Raw genomic sequence first — 20,029 nt, forward strand, 5'->3', positions numbered from 1 at the left:
TTAATTGGGGAAAAGACAGTCTCTTTAACAAATGGTGCTGGCATAACTGGATACCATCTGCAAAAAACTGAATCAAATATTTTTCTATCTCTGCCAGCCAAGTGAGTGTTCTCACCTCCACCCACAGGTGCCCTGATTTATCCACTTGGTTATTCTCTCTCCTGAGAACAGGACCAAGTACATAATTTGCGAAGCCCAGTGAAAAACGAAAATGTGGAGCCCTTTTTCAAAAATTAAGAATTTCCAGATGGCCACAGCAGAGCATTAAACCTAGCATGGACCATTCTAAGCATAAGATCCTTCAAGGAAAGAGCCCTGTGAACCCGCACAGGTTGCTGGCCCATGAAACCAACCCTAACAGGGAGGCAGTGGTGGTTAAGAGCACAAGTTTTAGAATCCTGTAGGCTTGGTTTCGAGTCTTAACTCTGGAAGTTACTTTTCTGGAGGGAGAAGTATATGATGAGGATACAGGAGTTTATTAGATCATTAGGAGACATTAGACTGATGGTTCTTGGGAGCAGAAACCATCTCAGTATCCCACTTAAGTGCCAACAACAGTGCTTTGCATTTAATTTTTTTTATTGAGATATTCATATACCATAACATTTATCCTTTCAAAGTCTATAAGTCAGTGGTTTTTAGTCTATTCGCAAAGCTGTGCAGCCATCACTACTATGCTATCTAATTTCATCATCCCAAAAAGAAATCCCGTAACCCGTTAGCAGTCACTTCTCATTCCCTCTTCCGCCAGTCCCAGGCAACCACTAACCTATTTTTTGTCTCAATGGATTTGCCAGTTCTGGACATTTCATATAAATGGAATCATCCAATATGTGGACTTCTGTGCCTGACTTCTTTCACTTAGCATAATGTTTTCAAGCTTTGTCCACATTGTGACATTTATCAGTACTCCATTCCTTTTTATGGGCTGAATAATATTCCAGTGTGTGGATATACTACGTTTTTGTTTATCCACTGATTTATTGATAGACATTTAGATTATTTCCACTTTTTGGCATTACGAATAGTGTTGCTATGAACATTTGTGTACAAGTTTTTGTGTGAACATATGTTTTAATTCTCTTGGTAGTGGATTCTAGGAATGGTAACTCTAGGCTTGACTTTGTGGGGACTTACTGAACAGTGGCTGCACCATTTCTTTTTCTCTTTGATACCAAAATCAGGAACACCCTAGAATTTATTAAATTATATAAGAAGAAAGCACAGATATAAGCATATTATTGTGTGGAAACAATTCTTTTACTCTGATCTGATTTCATTGGTGTACACAAACAATTTCCAGTAAAGTATTAGAATAAGCATGTCACAAGTCATTCTTTTTCTTTAATACTATATTGTGTTTTAGGTGAAAGTCTACACAGCAAATTAGGTTCCTATTTAACGAGTTTTATACAAATTCTTTTGTGACATTGGTTACAATTTTCACAATGTGTCAGTATTCTCATTATTTCCATTCTGTTCGATCTGTTTCCATTGATCCAACTTCCTTGTCTCTTCTTGCCTTATCTTTGCTTTTGGGTAAATGGTGACCATTTGGTCTCATATAGTTGATTGTTCAAGGGAGCACATTAGACATGGGTGAACCATTTTACATTCTCACCAGCGTTACAATTTCTCCACATCATTGTCAACACTCGTTATCTTCCTTTTTGAAAAATAGTCATCCTATTAGATGTGAAGAGGTATCTCATTGTAGTTTTGATTTGCATTTCCCTAATAAATGATGATGTTGAGTATCTCTTTGTGTGCTTATTGGCCGTTTGTATATCTTTTTTGGAGAAGTGTCTATTCGAGTCCTTTGTCCATTATTAAATTAGGTTGTCTTTTTTACTGTTGAGTTGTAATAGTTTTAAAATATATTCTGGTTGCTAGACCCTTATCAGATATATGATTTGCAAGTATTTTCTCTTCTTCTTTTTTTTTTAAATTGTGCTTTAGGTGAAAGTTTACAGAGCAAATTAGTTAATACACAAATTGTTTTGTGACATTGGTTGCCAACCTCGTGATGTGTCAACATTCTCCTCTTCTCCACCCCGGGTTCTCTGTTTCCATTCATCCAGTTTTCCTCTCCCTTCCTGTCTTCTCGTCTTTGCTTTTGAGCTGGCGTGCCCATTTAGTCTTATATACATGGTTGAACGACGAAGCACGTTCCTCATGTGTGTTATTGTCTGTTTTATAGGCCCGTCTAATCTTTGGCTGAAGGATGAACTTCAGGAGTGACTTCAGTACTGAGTTAAAAGGGTGTCTAGGGGCTATACTCTCTGGATTTCTCCAGTCTCTGTCAGACTAGTAAGTCTGGTCTTTTTTTGTGAATTTGAATTTTGTTCTACATTTTTCTCCTGCTCTGTCTGGGACCCTCTACTGTGATCTCTGTCAGAGCAGTTAGTGTATTTTCTCTCATTCTGTGGATTGTCTTTTCACTTTCTTGATAGTGTCTTTTGAAGCACAAAAGTTTTTTATTTTGATGAACTCAATTTATCTATTTTTTTCTTTTGTTGCTTGTGCTTTTGATGTTATATCTAAGAAACCACTGCCTAATCTAATGTCATGAAGGTTTAGCTCTTACATTTAGATTTCTGGTTCATTTTTGTATATGGTATTAAGAGGTTGTTGTTGTTGTTAGGTGCCTTCGAATCAATTTTCAACTCATAGCAACCCCATGTGACAAGAGTAGACCTTCCCCATAGGATTCTTCTAGGCTATAATCTTTATGCGGGAGGCCTGGTGGCACAGTGGTTAAGAGCTCAGCTGCTAACCAAAAGGTTGACAGTTCGATTCTACCAGCTGCTCCTTGGAAATCCTATGGAGCAGTTTTACTCTGTCCTATAGGGTTGTTATGAGTTGGGATCAACTCAAAGGCAACAGGTTTGGTTTTTGGTTTTTGGAATCTTTATGGGAGCAGATCGCCAGGCCTTTCTCCCAAGGAGACAATCAGTGGGTTTGAACCATCAATTTTGATTAGCAGCCAAGTGCTTAAGGGTTTGCATCACCAGGGCTCCTTATGGTATGAGGTACAGAGCATATAATTTTAATTCCCACTAAGCTTCTTAATAATCGTATGACCTTGGGTAAATTCTTTAACTTCTCTAAGTTTCATTTTTCTCATTTGCAAAGTGAATAACAAAATAGTACCTAAATCATAAGGTTATTGTAAAGATAAAGAGAAAACGCACCCAAATAACTGCTCAATAAACGTGGTAGCTATATTATTGTTATAATATGAACAACTAAATGGATGATTTCATAGTGGAGGTGCTAGAAAGATGGGCAGCATTTCTGAGAGAGTAGTTTGAATGGGGGTGGGGAAGTTTGCTTCATCTACCTGGGTAGCAATCCCACCTGATGGCAGGCTTTTGTTGTTAGTTGCCGAGGAGTCCATTCTAACTCAAGGTGATCCCATGTGTTAAAGAACTGCTCCATAGAGTTTTCTTGGCTGTAATCTTAACAGAAGCAAATCGCAATGATCGCCCTACCGCTGGGTGGGTTCGAACCGCAACCTTCATGCTAAGAGTCGAGTGCAAATCGTTTGCGCCACCTAGGGACTACGATCATCTTTTTAAAAAACAACAACAACAACAACAAAAAAACCCCTTGCCAGTGAGTCGATTCTGACTCATAGCGACCCTGTAGGACAGAGTAGAACTGCCCTATAGGGCTTCCAAGAAGCAGCTGGTGGATTTGAACCGCTAACCTTTTGGTTAGCAGCCAAGATCTTAACCACTGCGCCACGATCATCTCTTGGTAAAATCTCGAATTCCCGGGCCCCATCCCAAGTCTACTAAAAGAAGCTTCCCGAGTGCAGTGCCCCAGAACCTGCATTTTTATCAACTTCTCCGGAGGCATACTTAAATCCTCAGCTCAGGGCAGTAGTGAGAGTGAGGGTGGTCGCGCCTGCAGCACCGCCTCCGGCCTGCGGAGGGTACCCGAGGGACCGGGGCGGTGACGGCGGCTGCGCGGATCCGTCTCCACACCGCCCCACTCAGCTGACAGCTCTGAGGACTGCAGAGTGGCGTGCGGGGTGAGGCTAGCGTCGCTAGGCCTTGCCGGCGAGTGGCGGTGAGGGGGCCCGGGGCAAGGGCGGCGGGCGGAACCCCTGGGCCCGGCGCGGCGGGGCGACCGGAAGGTACGATAGGGACCGTGCTCCGGGCGCGCGACGCTGGGCATGGCGGCCGGGCGGGGATTGCTCAGAGGGCCTCAGTCCCCCTAAACCGGGACGGGGTGCCTCCAGCCCAGCCCAGCTAAGACCCCCCGGGGTGCTGAGAGGAGGAAGGGGAAGGTCCAGGTCCTGCTTCTTCGGGACGCCCCAGGCCGGCCCACACCTCCCTTGCCCGCACAGCGCCCTCTGTGTGCCAAGCGTTGGGGCAGATCGCGAGGTTGGGCCTGCCCCGGGTGGTGAGTGAGTCGCATAAACAACGACTCAGCATGCCGGGTGGCGAGCGAGCTAACCGCGGAGCCAGGGTTGACCCCAGAGCTGGAGTCCTCACCCTGTGACCTGGAAGAATAAGCAGGATTTTCCCATGCCGGAGGGGGACCTGGCAGGGAGGGGGCTTCCTTCTCTGGCGTAGCGGTTTCCAGTTTGCCAAAATGAATATTAAATTTGAATTATGTCTTGACTGATCGTGCCTGGATTTATTCTTGTTTCTGGTTTACAGATGAAGAAACAGAGTGGTTTGAATTCAGATTTAGTTATATATTAACTGTGTGACCTTGGACTAGAAAGAGACCTAAACTGTTATTTTTCTTATCTGTGTAATGAAGATAGTAATAGGATTTGCTTCATGTGGTTGTGGGAGAATGAGTTAATGCATTTAAAGGGCTTAGCACAGTGCCTGACACAGGTTAAGAGCTCAGTGTTACAGTTCTTACTGTAATTGTGACCACTGACTCTACTTCTTGCTTCTAGTGGGATTTGGCAGAGCAGGGACTGAGTTCTATGCTTCTGGTCCTCCATTCCAGCACACAGCATTTCACTCTAACTCAATTATAATTTTTTCTAGTGTCTAAGGCAAAACAATGCTGGATGTTGAGAACAATATACAGATGCAAAAGATTTGGTTGTTGCTTTTGAAGAACAGAGAGGCAATGCAAGTTCATAAACTACTGTAATGCAAGGTGGGATGTGACAGTGTCATAGGAAAGCTACAGTAAGAAAGGTTGGCTGGATTTTTGAGAAAGACATGGTTGTTGTTGTTAGGTGCTGTTGAGTCGGTTCCAACTCGTAGCGACCCTGCGTACAACAGAACGAAACACTACCTGGTCCTGCGCCATCCATACAATCCTTGCTATGTTTGAGCACATTGTTGCAGCCACTGTCAGTCCATCTTGTTGAGGGTCTTCCTCTTTTTCCGCTGACCCTGTACTTTACCAAGCATGATGTCCTTCTCCAGGGCCTTATCCCTCGTGATAACATGTCCAAAGTACATTAGATGAACTCTCACCATCCTCCCTTCTAAGGAGCATTCTGGCTGTACTTCTTCCAAGACAGATTTGTTCTTTCTTCTGACAGTCCATGGTATATTCAATATTCTTCGCCAGCACCATAATTCAAATGCATCATTTCTTCTTCAATGTCCGTTATTCATTGTGCAGCTTTTGCATGCATATGAGGCAATTGAAAATACCATGACTTGGGTCAGGTGCACTTTAGTCCTCAAAATGACATCTTTGCTTTTTAACACTTTAAAGAGGACTTTTGCAGCAGATCTGCCCAACACAATACATCATTTGATTTTTTGACTGCTGCTTCCATGGGTGTCGATCGTGGATCCAAGCAAAACGAAATCCTTGAAAACTTCAATCTTTTTTCTCTGTTTGTCATGATGTTATTTTTTGGTTCAGTTGTAAGGATTTTTGTTTTCTTTATGTTGAGGTGTTATCCATACTGAAGACTGTCGTCTTTGATCTTCATCAGTAAGTACTTCAAATCCTCTTGGCTTTCAGTAAGCAAGGTTGTGTCATCTGCATATCGCAGCTTGTTAATGAATCTTCATCCAATACCGATGCTGCATTCTTCATATAGTCCAGTTTCTTGGATTATTTGCTCAGCATATAGATTGAATAAGTACGGTGGAAGATTTACAACACTGACACACACCTTTCCTGATTTTAAACTAGGTAGTGTCCTCTTGTTCTATTCGAATGACTGCCTCTTGGTTTACATACAGGTTCTGCATGAGCACAATTAAGTGTTCCAGAATTCCTGTTTTCACAGTGTTATCCATAATTTGTTATGATCCACACAGTCGGATGCCTTTGCATAGTCAATAAAACCAGGTAAACATCTTTCTGATGTTCTCTGCTTTCAGCCAAGATCCATCTGATATCGGCAATGATATATGTCATTCCACTTCCTCTTCTGAATCCGGCTTGAGTTTCTGGCTGTTCCCTGTCAATGTACTGCTGCAGCTGTTTTTGAATTATCTTCAGCAAAATTGTACTTGTGTGTGATACTAATGATATTGTTCGATAATTTCTGCATTCATTGGATCACCTTTCTTTGGAATGGGCACATTATGGATCTCTTCCAGCCAGTTGGCTAGATAGCTTTCTTCCAAATTTCTTGTCATAGATGAGCGAGCGCTTCCAAGGTTGCATCCATTTGTTGAAACATCTCAATTGGTATTCTGTCAATTCCAGGAACCTTGTTTTTTTGCCAGTGCCTTCAGTGCAGCTTGGACTTCTTCCTTCAGTACCATTGGTTCTGGATCATATGCTACCTCTGAAATGGTTGAACGTCGACCAATTCTTTTTGGTACAGTGGCTGTGTATTCTTACCATCTTCTTTTGATGCTTCCTGCATCGTTCAGTATTTTGCCCACAGAATACTTCCATATTGCAACTTGAGGCTTGAATTTTTTCCCTCAGTTTTTTCAGCTTGAGAAATGCTGAACGTGTTCTTCCCTTTTGGTTTTCTAACTCCAGGTCTTTGCACAATTCATTATAATATTTTACTTTGTCTTCTCGAGCCACCTTTTGAAATCTTCTGTTCAGCTTTTTTACTTCATCTACCTTTTGCTTAAGCTATTCTACATTCAAGAGCAAGTTTCAGAGTCTCTTCTGACATCCCTTTTGGTCTTTTATTTCTTTTCTGTCTTTTTAATGACCTTTTGCTTTCTTCACGTAAAATAATCCTTGATGTCATCCCACAACTTGTCTGGTCTTCGGTCATTAGTGTTCATTGCGTCAAGTCTGTTCCTGAGATGGTCTCTATAAATTGAAGTGGGATATACTCAAGGTCATACTTTGGCTCTTATAGACTCGTTTTAATTTTCTTCAGCTTCAACATGAATTTGCATATAAGCAATTGATGGTCTATTCCGCAATTGGCCCCTGGCCTTGTTCTAACTGATGATAGAGAGCTTCTCCATCGTCTCTTTCCACAGATGTAGTTGATTTGATTCCTGTATATTCCATCTGGTGAGGTCCACGTTGTATAGTCACAGTTCATGTTGTTGAGAAAAGGTACTTGCGAGGAGTAGGTCGTTGGTCTTGCAAAATTCCATCATGTGACCTCCAGCATTGTTTCCATCACCAAGGCCATATTTCCCAATTACTGATCCTTCTTTTTTTTCCCAACTTTCTCATTCCAATCACCAGTAATTATCAGTGCATCTTGATTGCATGTTCCATCAATTTCAGACTGCAGAAGTTGGTAAAAATCTTCAATTTCTTCATCTTTGGCATTAGTGGTTGGTGCATAAATTTGAATAATAGTTGTATTAACAGGTCTTTCTTGTAGGTGTGTGGATATTATCCTATGTTGTACTTCAGGATAGATCTTGACACATTCTTTTTTGACAGTGAATGCGACACTGTTCCTCTTCAGTTTGTCATTGCCAGCATAGTAGACCGTATGATTGATTCAAAATGGCCAATACCATCTATTTCAGCTCACTGATGCCTAGGATATCAATCTTTAAGCGTTCCATTTAATTTTTGACAACTTCCAATTCTCCTTGATTCATACTTGGAACATTCCATGTCCAGTTGAAAAGTGGTACATAGGAGGGCTTTAGAGGTAGGCCTTGAAAACTGGGTGGATACAATCAGGTAGAAGGAAATACAAGTCATTCTCCTGAATTAAGGGACTAGTGCTTGGTGGGGTAGGTCATGAGGAGCTGAAGGGAAACACTACTTGGAGCAGAAATTCTCAACCCTGGCTGTGTATTAGAATCACCTGGAGGGCTTGGAAAGCTGTTGATGCCTAAGGCCAGCCCCAGAGATTCTGATTTAATTGGTCTGGGGTGAGGCCTGAGTTTTAGGATTTTTTTTTTAATACTCTCTTTTATTTTTGGTGAAAATGCACAACAAAACAGGTTCCCATTCAACAATTTCGACACATATTGTTCAGTGACTGGTTACATTCTTCACATTGTGTCATCGTTCTCATTATTTCCATTCTAGTTGTTCTATTCCCATTAACTTAGTCTCACTGTCCCCCAACCTTCTCATCTATGCTTTAGTATAACTGTTGTCCATTTGGTCTCATATAGATAACTTTTTAAAAGAGCACAGTACTCAAGGGTGACATTCTTTACTTTTTGAGCTAATCTACTATTTAGTTAAAAGGTGACTTCAGGGAATAGTTTTGGTTCAAGGTTTAAAGAGTGTCTTAGGGCAGTAGTCTCAGGAATTCTTCCAGTCTCAGTGTGTCCAGTAAGTCTGGATTCTTTTGAGAATTTGAAATTCTGTTCCGTATTTTTCTCTCTTTCTATCAGGATCCATCTCTTTTGACCCCAATCAGAACATTTGGTAGTGGTAGCTGGGCACCATCCAGTTCCCCTGGTTTCAAGGCAGAGGAGGCTGTGGTTCGTGGAGACAATTATTCCTGTAGTCCATTTCCTTCTTTCTCTTTTGCTTAAGATGAATAGATACCAATAGTTGTATCTTAGCTTGCTGCTCATAAGCTTCCAAGACCCCAGACACTACTCACCAAACTAGGATGTAGAACATAAACTTTATGAACTATAGATGCCAGTTGACTGAATTGTCAGTATTGAGATTTTTAAAAGAAGCTCCTTGGGAGATTCTGTGTGCAAATAGAAATGCAAATAGAGAATACTGGATACAAATGGAGAACACTGACCTAAAACCAAAAAACTTTATAAATTCATCTCTCACTCTATTTGTAAATTTTAATAGGAAGAAACAAAAAGCTGAATCACATTATCATCATGTACTATCACCTGGTAAAATTGTTTTAAGATTAAATAAGGTAACATGAAAGGGTCTAATACAGTACATAGTAGGTGTTCAGTAAATGTAAGTTGATTCTGAATCTCATTCTTAGCTTATTTGGGAGTCACATTTGAGAGTCTCGTTTTAAAATTATGATTTCATATATTTTTGCATATAATTTCAGGGTGTTCATAGGACTCTCTATAACCTGTCTGTAGACCACCTCCCTAAAAAGATGTTTGTCATGGGGCATGGTGCCCTGTCCTCTCATACGACCTTGGTGTTCATCCTCAGCTCCTCCCATGGCTGAGGGCAGTCAGATAAAAAGGCCTGTGTCATTGCTGGGGGCGTACAGATGCCCATTTAACCACATGGCTGTGCTCAGTTAAGCAGTTTTAGGGGAGTAATATGCAGCTGTAGGTTAGACTTGAGTATGTGTTGGGATGTGTTTCACATTAATGGTGATATTTGGAATTCAGTACTTAAGTTTGGAGAAAGTCCTAATACCTTTTTTGTATTTCTTTTCTACAGATGGCAGAATCTCCATAGTATATCTAGTATGAGTGCCACATCTGCATCTCTCATCCAACTTCAGCAGTTTCAGCTCCACTGACTAAAGAATAAATAGAATTTGTGTGAATTCCTAACTCTCTGAATTGAAATATAGACTGCGGTATTAATATCCTTTTCTTCTTTTTTGTTAACAGGTACTAACTGACCTCAAATAGAACCTCAAATAGAACATGCTGCTGTTTCTTAGATAGGGGTTCGGCTCAAGCAGAACCGTTATCATCTGCTTGGGAAAATTTTTTTTTTTTAAATGGAATCATTTTAAATGAATTTATTTAAATTTTGTAGTGGCACCTTTTATAATGTGAAAAACCATGTCCTAACTTTTCAGTTTTGTACATTTCAATTTTTAAAATTTTAGTTGAGAGGGAGCATATTTGCGGATATAATCATAGTCCAGTATTTTAATTGACAATAGTTATTTTTTTATTAATTTTCATAGATTCGCATTGCATATTTTTTCACACTTAAATTCTCTAAAATTGTGCTGCATCTTGCAGTCACTGCAATTTAAAAAAAAGCATTGATTCACACTTCCATTTTAGTATATTTTCATTCTTAGTGTTATCTAAAATAATGGTAAATCTTATAATTAATGGTTTCTTAGATTTGACAAAATCTGGTATTATGTTAAAAAATTGATGTTGTTTTGCTGCATGCTCAGTTATCTTGCTTTCTTATGTACTGTCTGTTCCTGAAACATCCCCTAGAACAGGGTATTCTCAACGGTTTTGCTTCCCAAGGGACATTTGGCAGTGTATGGAGACAGTTTTGATCATCACAACTCGGGGAAGGTGCTACTAACATCTAGTGGGTAGAGGGGCCAGGGATGCTGCTAAACATCCTATAACGCACAGGACAGCTCCCTACAACAAAGAATTATTTGGCACAAAATGTCAGTAGTGCAGAGATTGAGAAACTCCGCTACAGAGAGTTCTGTGGGTTTAAAAAATTCATTTATTTTTAAGAAGTGTATCAAATATACTTTGACTCCATTTGTGAACAAGGTACTTTGCTAGGTTCTATGGAGAAATCAAAGTAATTTGTGATTTGTCCTTTTTCAAAAACAATTTAAAATAGTTGCTTTTCCCCCCTAAATCAGTCATAAAATACCTAGTTGATGAAAGCCAACAATTAGAAGCACCACCAACATTTTTTGATAAAGGCTGTTGCTATTGAAAGCTAGTGGGATGCTAGATCTATGCCTGTCACTTTTAGTTTAGCAAGAAAGTGAGAATATTAATTAATCCTTTGCAGTTATTTGTGAGGAACTTTGCCTTTTCTATTCTTACCTGATTTGAATGATTGTCTTCAGTTCCTCAGAAAATTAAATGTCGTCAGAGGACCGAGAAGCTCAGGAGGATGAATTGCTGGCCTTGGCGAGTATTTATGATGGAGATGAATTTAGAAAAGCAGAGTCTGTCCAAGGTGGAGAAACCAGGATTTATTTGGATTTGCCACAAAATTTCAAGATATTTGTGAGCGGTTAGTCACAGTATTCTAACATTTTTTTTTCCCGTAAATAAAGATTATTCTCAATTTCTCAATGTACCCTAAACTATTTATTATCTTGTGTTTATAGGCATTAGTAATAGCTGATAGTATTGTAGATTTAATGCATGTTTCTGTCTTTGTTGAAAATTGGAATGGGGTAAACAGTTTTCAATTTGATTCCTTCTTTTGGACCACTGCTTATTTCTTACATTCTAATCTTCCTCTAACTAGCAGCTTATCAGCCATGAGTCACTGGCTGTTAAATAGGGATAATCAAAGAGTAGATAAAATAATGTATGTGAAAACACTTGGAAAACTTTAAAGTACCATGGTGGTTATTACACTGCTTGGTTTCCAGAATAATTTCAACTACCATCCACATGTGACACATAATGTTACTCTATGACCTTTGCTTCAGAAAAAAACAAAACTGCTGCTTTTGATACAGACATTCACAGAAGACCTTGATGCACATTTTCTCAAAATGTTCCTACTATAAAGCCATTGAGTAAAGAATGTAGTGTGATAATTTAAATGAAACTTTATAAGAGTGTTGTGTGTTATAGCATGCCCTCAAATCTGAGATCATTGTGTTGGCATAAATTTTCCTAGCTCTGATTCATGTGTAGTTGGCATATGCTGGTCTAAGTAGGTCATGGTTGTTTGATAGAAATAAACATCCTTTTCTCTGGATTTGTCTTTAATGGTCTACTATAAAAAAAACAACAAAAGAAAACATTGTGTATTAATCATTAGTGTTTGGAATTGTAGTCAAAAGTATGTAAGAATAAGTTGTGTATTGTCATTATACATTTCATGGGGCTTAGTTGATTTTTCAAGGGGTAACAAGATTTTTCTTTTTTAAGTAACGACTGCAAAGTTAAACTTAAGGAACAGAAAGTGCTTTAGGGGAGGATTTTTATCCTCTCAACTAAAGCATTTTTTCTTGAGCACTGCCTAACAGTAATGGACACTCAAGTGTTGACCAACTGATCTGTCTAATATTTGTTTTTGGTTCAGGGAATTCAAATGAGTGTCTCCAGAATAGTGGCTTTGAATACACCATTTGCTTTCTGCCTCCACTTGTGCTGAACTTTGAGCTGCCACCAGATTATCCATCCTCCTCCCCACCTTCCTTCACACTCAGTGGCAAATGGCTGTCACCAACTCAGGTTAGACCTGACGCTTAATTTCTTCTATCCATTTTTAGAAACTTAAAAAATCATCTTTAGTGGAAAACTACCTTTGATGATCTTGAATTCAGTAAATGAAGAACAAATGGCTTTGATTTCGTTATTTTTTTTCCTTGCATTCATGAATCCTAATGTTAATGAATTGAAAATACTTTGGTGTTTTAGAATGGAATAGAAGTAATTAAAGCTATTAATCATCATGGTTTACAGGAGGAATAATTTTTAATCAAGTACATTGTTTCTGTTTTCCCATTTTAATCTGTGTTGTAATGAAGACGTGAGATCCTCCTCATTTTCCTCAGGTTTTGGTATTCCTTTTTTTCCCTCAGTTTCTTATTCATTCCTTAAATGAAAAGATTTAATTGTAATTAGGAGGGCTGTAAATTAAGCTAATGCAGTTATAACAAACAAATTTTCTAAGTAAACATAGTTTTATTTTTAAAGATCTGTATATTAATAACAAATCATTGTGCACTGGTCTCACATAGATCTAAATGCACAGAAATGGGAATGTGTCCAGTTCCTGTGGATAATCTCATTAAGGCCAGAGCCATATTACAAGCCTTCATTTCCTCTAGGTTACGTATCCTTTTCAAGTAACAACTTCAACTCTTGATTGGAACATAAGTATGACTCGAAGCTAATATAAAGTATTCTGGGTTAATGGATCCATAACAGCTACTTTTCTAGAAGTCATGATGAAGATTGATAGACTGATGTATATTAAGACAAAAACTGTCAGAGTTACTGACCTGAAGGAACAGCCTGTCAGTTTTTCCTTTTTGATCATGTAGTTTTCATTCCCCTACTCACCAGTCACATCTTTTAGAGGAGACTGCCTTTGCATAATTGAGCTAATGGTTTAATAACAAAATCAAACTTTAAAAATGATAATACATGTAGAATAAAAAGAAATATTACTTTATATTCTAATATCTGTGCCAGAAGCGATAGAGGAGAAGATAGTGGATTATTTGCCCAAGAATATCAAGGCTGTTTGATGTTTAGATCACTGAGAGTTGACTGAATTATTTAGATATTTATAGCCACATTTCTTTAGAGAGGTCTTGATGCTTTATACTCATCCACATGCGCGTGCGCGCGTGCACACACACACACACACACACGCACACACACATACATACACACAAGGATGAATTAACTGAGTATGTGGTTGCAGTTTCAGATTCCAGCCAAATAGTGTCTACTTAATGCCGGCTTTTGGTGGGGGGAGAAGAGCTGTTTATTATTTTATGTTTTACAGCTAAAATTATAGTAGGATTCTTTATCAAATTTTTGTGCGTTTAATTGACATTTTAATTAGTCTGTGTCCCTTGGTTCAGTTTTTGCTCTTTACTGGGCCCTGATTCATTAACATAAATCAGACCTGTTGATAGTGAAGTTGACACATGGACCTGCCATTCACTGAATTGGAGTGGGTGGGTGGAGGGCAGTGGGTTTAGTCTTCTAGTATTTTCCATTATCACCCCGCCATACACATACACACAGTCTGTTTATCTCTTGCTCTCTTTTCTTCTCTCTGTCTCTTCCCTTACATGCATGTGCACCCCTTTTGAGAAGGGGCTGGAGAAGAAATGAGGATGGAAGAGAATGGTTTCTTCATTGGACTTTGTAGTTAACACAACACTGAGAGCTTCCCTTTTAGTACATATTACATTTTACAGATTTCAGCAGGGTTTCTCAAAAACAAGGTTGATCTTATAGGCATATTCATGCAAATGTGAAAAAGCGCTAGTTGTCTAACCTTGAGCTTTTCCCTAAGTGTTTGAGTGCTCTGCAGGGCTTAGTGAAGAGCACTACGTAGAGCAAGAACAGAAAATGTGGTCCTTTTTCACTTGTTATTTCCATTTATTTTTATTTTTAGATGTTTACCTAAAAATAAAAGTTGCTTATAATTCCTGAGGTCTACTTACAAACATTTTACATATCTAATGGAAAAGCCTCTTATGTATGCCTTTCAAATTGAACAGACCACTTTTAAGGAGGTAAAGTCTAAATAGTACAAACTTTGGTTGCTTAGCTTGGGAAATGTGAGCTTTCCCTATGGCAGCCAAACCATGTTGAGGGTGTGTAATTATGTCCAGGTACAATATCAGTCTGCTTCCTTCCATTAACCAAGATCAGATGTAAGCCCAGATTACTTAGTTAAAACGAGTTTGTAAATCTGAATAACAAGGACTCTGAGCTGAATTCCGTTAGTGATTCTTTCATATGAGTTGGCTTTTTGATAGGACTGAAAGTTAGAATTAACTTAAAAACTTGGTTCATATTTTTAAATTGTTCTCTTTCTAACCATTATTCCATGACACCTACAAGGCTAGGACTCCAAAGAAAAAGAAAAAGTTCATTTTCGAACTGGATCTCTTTCTTCTACATGAGATATATAGCAATCTTAGAATACAGAAATACAAGTGGATGGCTTTAACAAAGAGAAATTTATTCTCTCACAGTTTAGAAGGCTACAAGTCCCAATTCAGGGTGCCATCTCTAGGGGAAGGTTTTCTGTCTCTGTGGGTTCTGGAGGAAGGTCCTTGTCATCTACCTTCTCCTGGTCTAGGGGCTTCTCAGCACAGGAACCTCGAGTCCAAATGACATGCTCTGCTCCTGATGCTTTCTTGGTGGTATGAGGTCCCCGCCTCTCTCCTCACTTCTCTCTTTTATATCTCAAAAGAGATTGATTTAAAACACAACCTAGATTGAGTCCTGCCTCATTAACATAACTGCCTCTAATCCTGCCTCATTAACATCGTGGAGGTAGGATTTACAACACATAGGAAAATCACATCAGGTGACAAAATGGTGGACAATAAATACAATCCTGGGAATCATGGCCTAGCCAAGTTGACGCACATTTTTTGGGGACACAATTCGATCCATAATAGCGGCGCTAAATAATTTCAGTTCTCCATCTTCACCTATGGAATCTTGCCATTCCTCTTGTTTTCCTGGCCCTTCTAGCTTGTGAGTTTGCGTTCTGCTCTGGTTCATGTTGCTACATAGGTTAACAACTGCTCTGATAAGAATGTTGGTGCCGTTTTGCAGCACAGTTTACAGCAGCAGTAAAAAGTAGTGTAAGGAAGTATAACGGCCTAACTTACAAGGTAAAAAGTTTTAAAGGGAAATCAGGAGTCAGCATCATCATCTTTACTTTCCCAACTCACCAGCATCCTCATTTGTTTTCTCCTAGCTGTCTGCTCTGTGCAAACACTTGGACAATCTGTGGGAAGAACACCGTGGCAGCGTGGTCCTGTTTGCCTGGATGCAGTTTCTTAAGGAAGAGACCCTAGCGTACCTGAATATTGTCTCTCCTTTTGAGCTCAAGATGGGTTCTCAAGGAAAAGTGCAGAGAAGGGCAGCGCAAGCCTTACCCAACACGGAGCTAGATTTTAGAGGAGCTGCTGTATCTGATGTAGACCAAGAGGAAGTTGTGGATGAGAGAGCCGTGCAGGATGTGGAATCATTGTCAAGTCTGATCCAGGAAATCTTGGACTTTGATCAGGCTCAGCAGAAAAAATGCTTTAACAGTAAATTGTTCCTGTGCAATATCTGTTTCTGTGACAAGCTGGGTAGTGAATGCATGTACTTCTTGGAGTGCAGGCATGTGTACTGCAAAGCCTGTCTGAAGGACTACTTTGAAATCCAGATCAGAGACGGCCAAGTTCAGTGCCTCAACTGCCCAGAACCAAAGTGCCCTTCGGTGGCCACCCCTGGTCAGGTAACTGCTTACTCTGCTGGCAGCTGCCTCCTACTTCTCTTGCACAGAGGGGCAGTCTTCTCAGAGGCTTCATTGATAGGGCTTATAAGGGCAGACTGAGGCTGTGGAGCCAGCCCACAAGTTGTTTCACTGTATCTGTCAAGAATCCTGGGGTTCATTTAAGCAAATGTAAATGCTTCCTTTGCTGACCTTAGAATGAGCGGTCATAGGCAGGGATGAGTGTTAAATAATTCTGGTTATTTATTTTGTATATCTGCTAGGACCCCATCAACCTTGGGGAAGCAGTAGCCTGTTTTGTATGTGATTGGGATCTGCAGGGGACATCCCTTGGAGTGGTTCATTGAGTCATTTACAGACTTTAAGATTAGGACAGGCTACCTGGTTTGGTTTTTTTTTAAACCAACTTTATTAAGACATAATTAGAATAAACTGTACCCATTTAAAGTATACGGTTTGCTTAGTTTTAACAAATGTGTAGACCCTCGTAACCACCACTTCAGTCAAAATATAGACTGTTTCCATACTTGATTTGATTTTGAAGTGAGACAGGGTTTTCATTTATATGCCCATCTGGTTTGCACCAGCATCCCAAGGATCTCCTAAGGATCAGAACTGGTTGGGGAATCGTCAAACCTATGGTGTTTTGTATTTCCCTCCAGGTCAAAGAGCTAGTAGAAGCAGAGTTATTTGCCCGTTATGACCGCCTTCTCCTCCAGTCCACCTTGGACCTGATGGCAGATGTGGTCTACTGCCCCCGCCCATGCTGCCAGCTGCCTGTAATGCAGGAGCCTGGCTGCACCATGGGCATCTGCTCCAGCTGCAATTTTGCCTTCTGTACCTTGTGCAGATTGACCTACCATGGGGTCTCTCCCTGTAAGGTGACAGCAGGTAAGTTGTAACCAAGTGAACTGAATTCCCTTCTCTTCTCCCTCTCCAACTCTCACCCTCCCAAGAAAACCTTCTCATTTCAGTTTGGAAGTATTCATTCAACAAACATTTTTGGAACAATTACTGTCCTAGGCACTGGGGATACAGTAGTGACCAAAAGAGACAAAACCTCTGCCTTCATAGAACTTACATTCTAGTGACAGAGACAGGCAAACAAAATAAATAAGGATATTAGGTGGTGGTAAGTACTAAGTGGAGCCCTGGTGGAGCGGTGGTTAAAAGCTTGGCTGCTAACCAAAAGTTTGGCAGTTTGAATTCACCAGCTGCTCCTTGGAAACCATACGGGGCAGTTCTGCCCTGTCCCATGGGGTTGCTATGAGTTGGCATTGACTGGATGGCAATGGGTTTGGTTTTGGTTTGAAGTACTAAGGAGGAAATAAATAAAGCAAGGACAGGATATGAAATGTTCTGAGTGGGAGGGGGTTTGCGATTTTAGTTAGGAAAGCAAGGGGAGGCCTTACTGCCAAGGTGGTTTGAGTAAAGACTTGATGGCAGTAAGGAAACAAGCCATGCAGATATCAGGGGGAACATTCCAGGAGAAGGAACAGCAAGGTATTTTTTACCTGTGAACGTGGAATAATGTAGATCCTGGGGGGCACATGCAGAGCATCTAAGCTGCCACTCTTGTTTCCATGGCACATGTGTCTGACCAGTCATCGAGTGCTCTCTCACTGAGCCTTTGAAGGCCTCAGAATCTTCCTCAACATAGCGCTTCAGAAACTCGCCATCTGTTGAAGTAGGCACAGGAGGTGAAACCTATTTGCCATTTATGATCTAGATAAGGATTGGGAAATCAGGCCCTGACATTGACTTTGGCCCAGTTTGGCTTAGTGTCTCTCTTTCATACGTAACAGTGATGATAATAATAATAGCTACTTCATAGATTATTGTGAGGATGAATGAACCGATGTAGTACCACTCAAAGTTGTTAAATTTGTTTTCCCGATCGATGATGAGATAAGTATAGAAAATGACCATCAGGATTAGAAACTTTTATAGCAGTTTGACAGAGTAATTTTATGTAAGTCAAATCTAATTATAAAAATTTAGGCTGATATTTTTTGTCTTTTTATTTAATTTGTCCAATAATTCATTATTATTGTAATTTACAAAAGTATTGGTCCGTGACAGGCTGGGGTGGGGGGAAACTGGTCCTTCGCTGTAAATAGTTTGAGAAACAACGACCTAATACATGTAAAATGCAAAGTGCAAAATACAAAGTGTTAATTATTAATGCTATTGTTACTAAGTTACTAATTGCTACTGTTAGCAGAGCGTCATTATCTCCGAGAGAGTACCCTAAGAGGAGGGAGTGAGTAGACATTCCAGTTGTCCACAGCAGAGTCTTGTTGTGGGCAGGGGCAGCTGGGATGGAGAACTCACCTAAGTGTAATACAGACCTTTACTTTAGACTTCAGTAATCTTATCAGTGAGAGGCTAAAATACATTTGAAGTGTTTCACAGCATTCAGGGCCTTCAACAAACAAATTAAGAAGATATACACATACAGTATGACTATATAAAATATATGAATTACTAACAATTTTATTTTTTTGAGACTATTAGAGCAATAACCTTTTGTGCTTAAGATGTCTAGGAACACAAAAATGCTTTGAATGATTAGAGGGATAAAAATGACAGGATGAGGTCAATCCTGAATCCCTAAGCATCAATTAAAGAGATAAAGAACTCAGCCAAACACCTCATGGAATAAGAAACTGACCAAGAACAGAGAGCGAGGAGAGATACATGCAGAGATCCCCTATCAGCTACTGCAACACGTATCTGCCATCTTGGACTCTTATCGGAGATCAGCGAATGGGGGTATGAGAAAGCAGCTTCATAGAGCTTCCAGCAGGAGACAAAACAACCAGTAACTGGTGATATAGGCTTTTCCGCTCCCCCCATCCTTTTTCACCCCCATTTAGCCTCCTCTGCTTCCTGCAGCCACAGTCTCTTGGCCGGGAAGCACCAGCTTCACCCTGGTGTCACTTGGATTCCACCTGCCCGCACTGGCCGGCTCCCTGAGTGCCTTTTGTTGGCTGCTGGTGTTGTTTTTTTCCAGTTCTTTAGATTTCTTCCTTACCTCTCACCACCTCCCCTCCTTTCTCTCAAATACCTGGCTCTGTGCGCCATCTTTGCTTCTTCCTGAAAGGCTGTGAAACACCAGTTGACTGAAACTGCTTCCCAGCCTGTGCCACCAAGCTGGTGGGGCCCCCGGGGCTTTTTTGTTTGTTTGTTTCCTCTGATTTGTTCTGTTTTGATTTGTTTGTTTGTTTTCTTTTTCTTTTCTTAGCTTGGGAGCCCCTTCTAGCCGGGCAGTACCATGCAGCCTAGAAGTGACTCCCTTACTCTGCGCAGACACACAGGGACATCCCTGGGGGCATTTCTTTTTTCTTGTTTGGTTTTTTTTTTTTTCCTTTCTGGGTTTTTGGGTTTTTTTTTTGTTTCTTTATTTTGTTTTCTTCTCTCTCTTATTCCCTTTTTGTCTTTTTTCACTTCCAGTTTCTCGATTTATTCACTTTTTTTCTTTTACCCTTTTTCTTTTTTTTTTCATTTTTACTTTTCCCCATTTCTCAGTCTCTCATCTCTCCACTCCAATAGCAAGCTCCCTTAGCACTCTTTTTTGTTTGTGTGTATGTTTTTGGCTCCTGCTTCTCTCTCCTCTCTCTCATCTTTCCCATACCCATCTTAGCTCCACACATCACAATCTACCTCCTCCTTCCTGCCTACCTGCACTGTGAACTGAACATCACACTCCCAAGCAGCACAGGCATGGCCTACTGGAACCTGCCCTGCACTGATCACCGGTTTGCACTGTCAGCCCTGGTACATGCCACAAACAGCCCATCCCAGGAACTCCCCTTCAGCTGGACCTGCCCTGCTGTAC

The 20,029-nt window shown here is 40.2% G+C and overlaps 1 protein-coding gene across 3 annotated transcripts in view; it reads left to right on the plus strand.

Annotated features, from left to right (window-relative positions):
* The first annotated feature begins 3,976 nt into the window (after positions 1 to 3,976).
* RNF14 (ring finger protein 14) overlaps positions 3,977 to 20,029 on the plus strand; it is a 23,314-nt gene continuing 7,261 nt past the window's right edge. Inside the window, exons 1-6 of one of the 3 annotated variants that reach the window (XM_004381127.2) lie at positions 3,977 to 4,077; positions 9,730 to 9,905; positions 11,084 to 11,253; positions 12,283 to 12,434; positions 15,664 to 16,191; positions 16,851 to 17,079. In XM_004381127.2, the coding sequence (XP_004381184.1) occupies positions 11,100 to 11,253; positions 12,283 to 12,434; positions 15,664 to 16,191; positions 16,851 to 17,079 (1,063 nt within the window). In that variant the 5' untranslated portion in view covers positions 3,977 to 4,077; positions 9,730 to 9,905; positions 11,084 to 11,099. Of the gene's footprint in view, positions 4,145 to 9,729; positions 9,906 to 11,083; positions 11,254 to 12,282; positions 12,435 to 15,663; positions 16,192 to 16,850; positions 17,080 to 20,029 lie in introns of those variants that run through there. The other 2 variants (XM_023735636.1, XM_023735637.1) reach the window with 2 other exon arrangements.

Source organism: Trichechus manatus, unplaced genomic scaffold (genome assembly GCF_000243295.1).
Source record: "Trichechus manatus latirostris isolate Lorelei unplaced genomic scaffold, TriManLat1.0 scaffold00080, whole genome shotgun sequence".
NCBI lineage: Eukaryota > Metazoa > Chordata > Mammalia > Sirenia > Trichechidae > Trichechus > Trichechus manatus.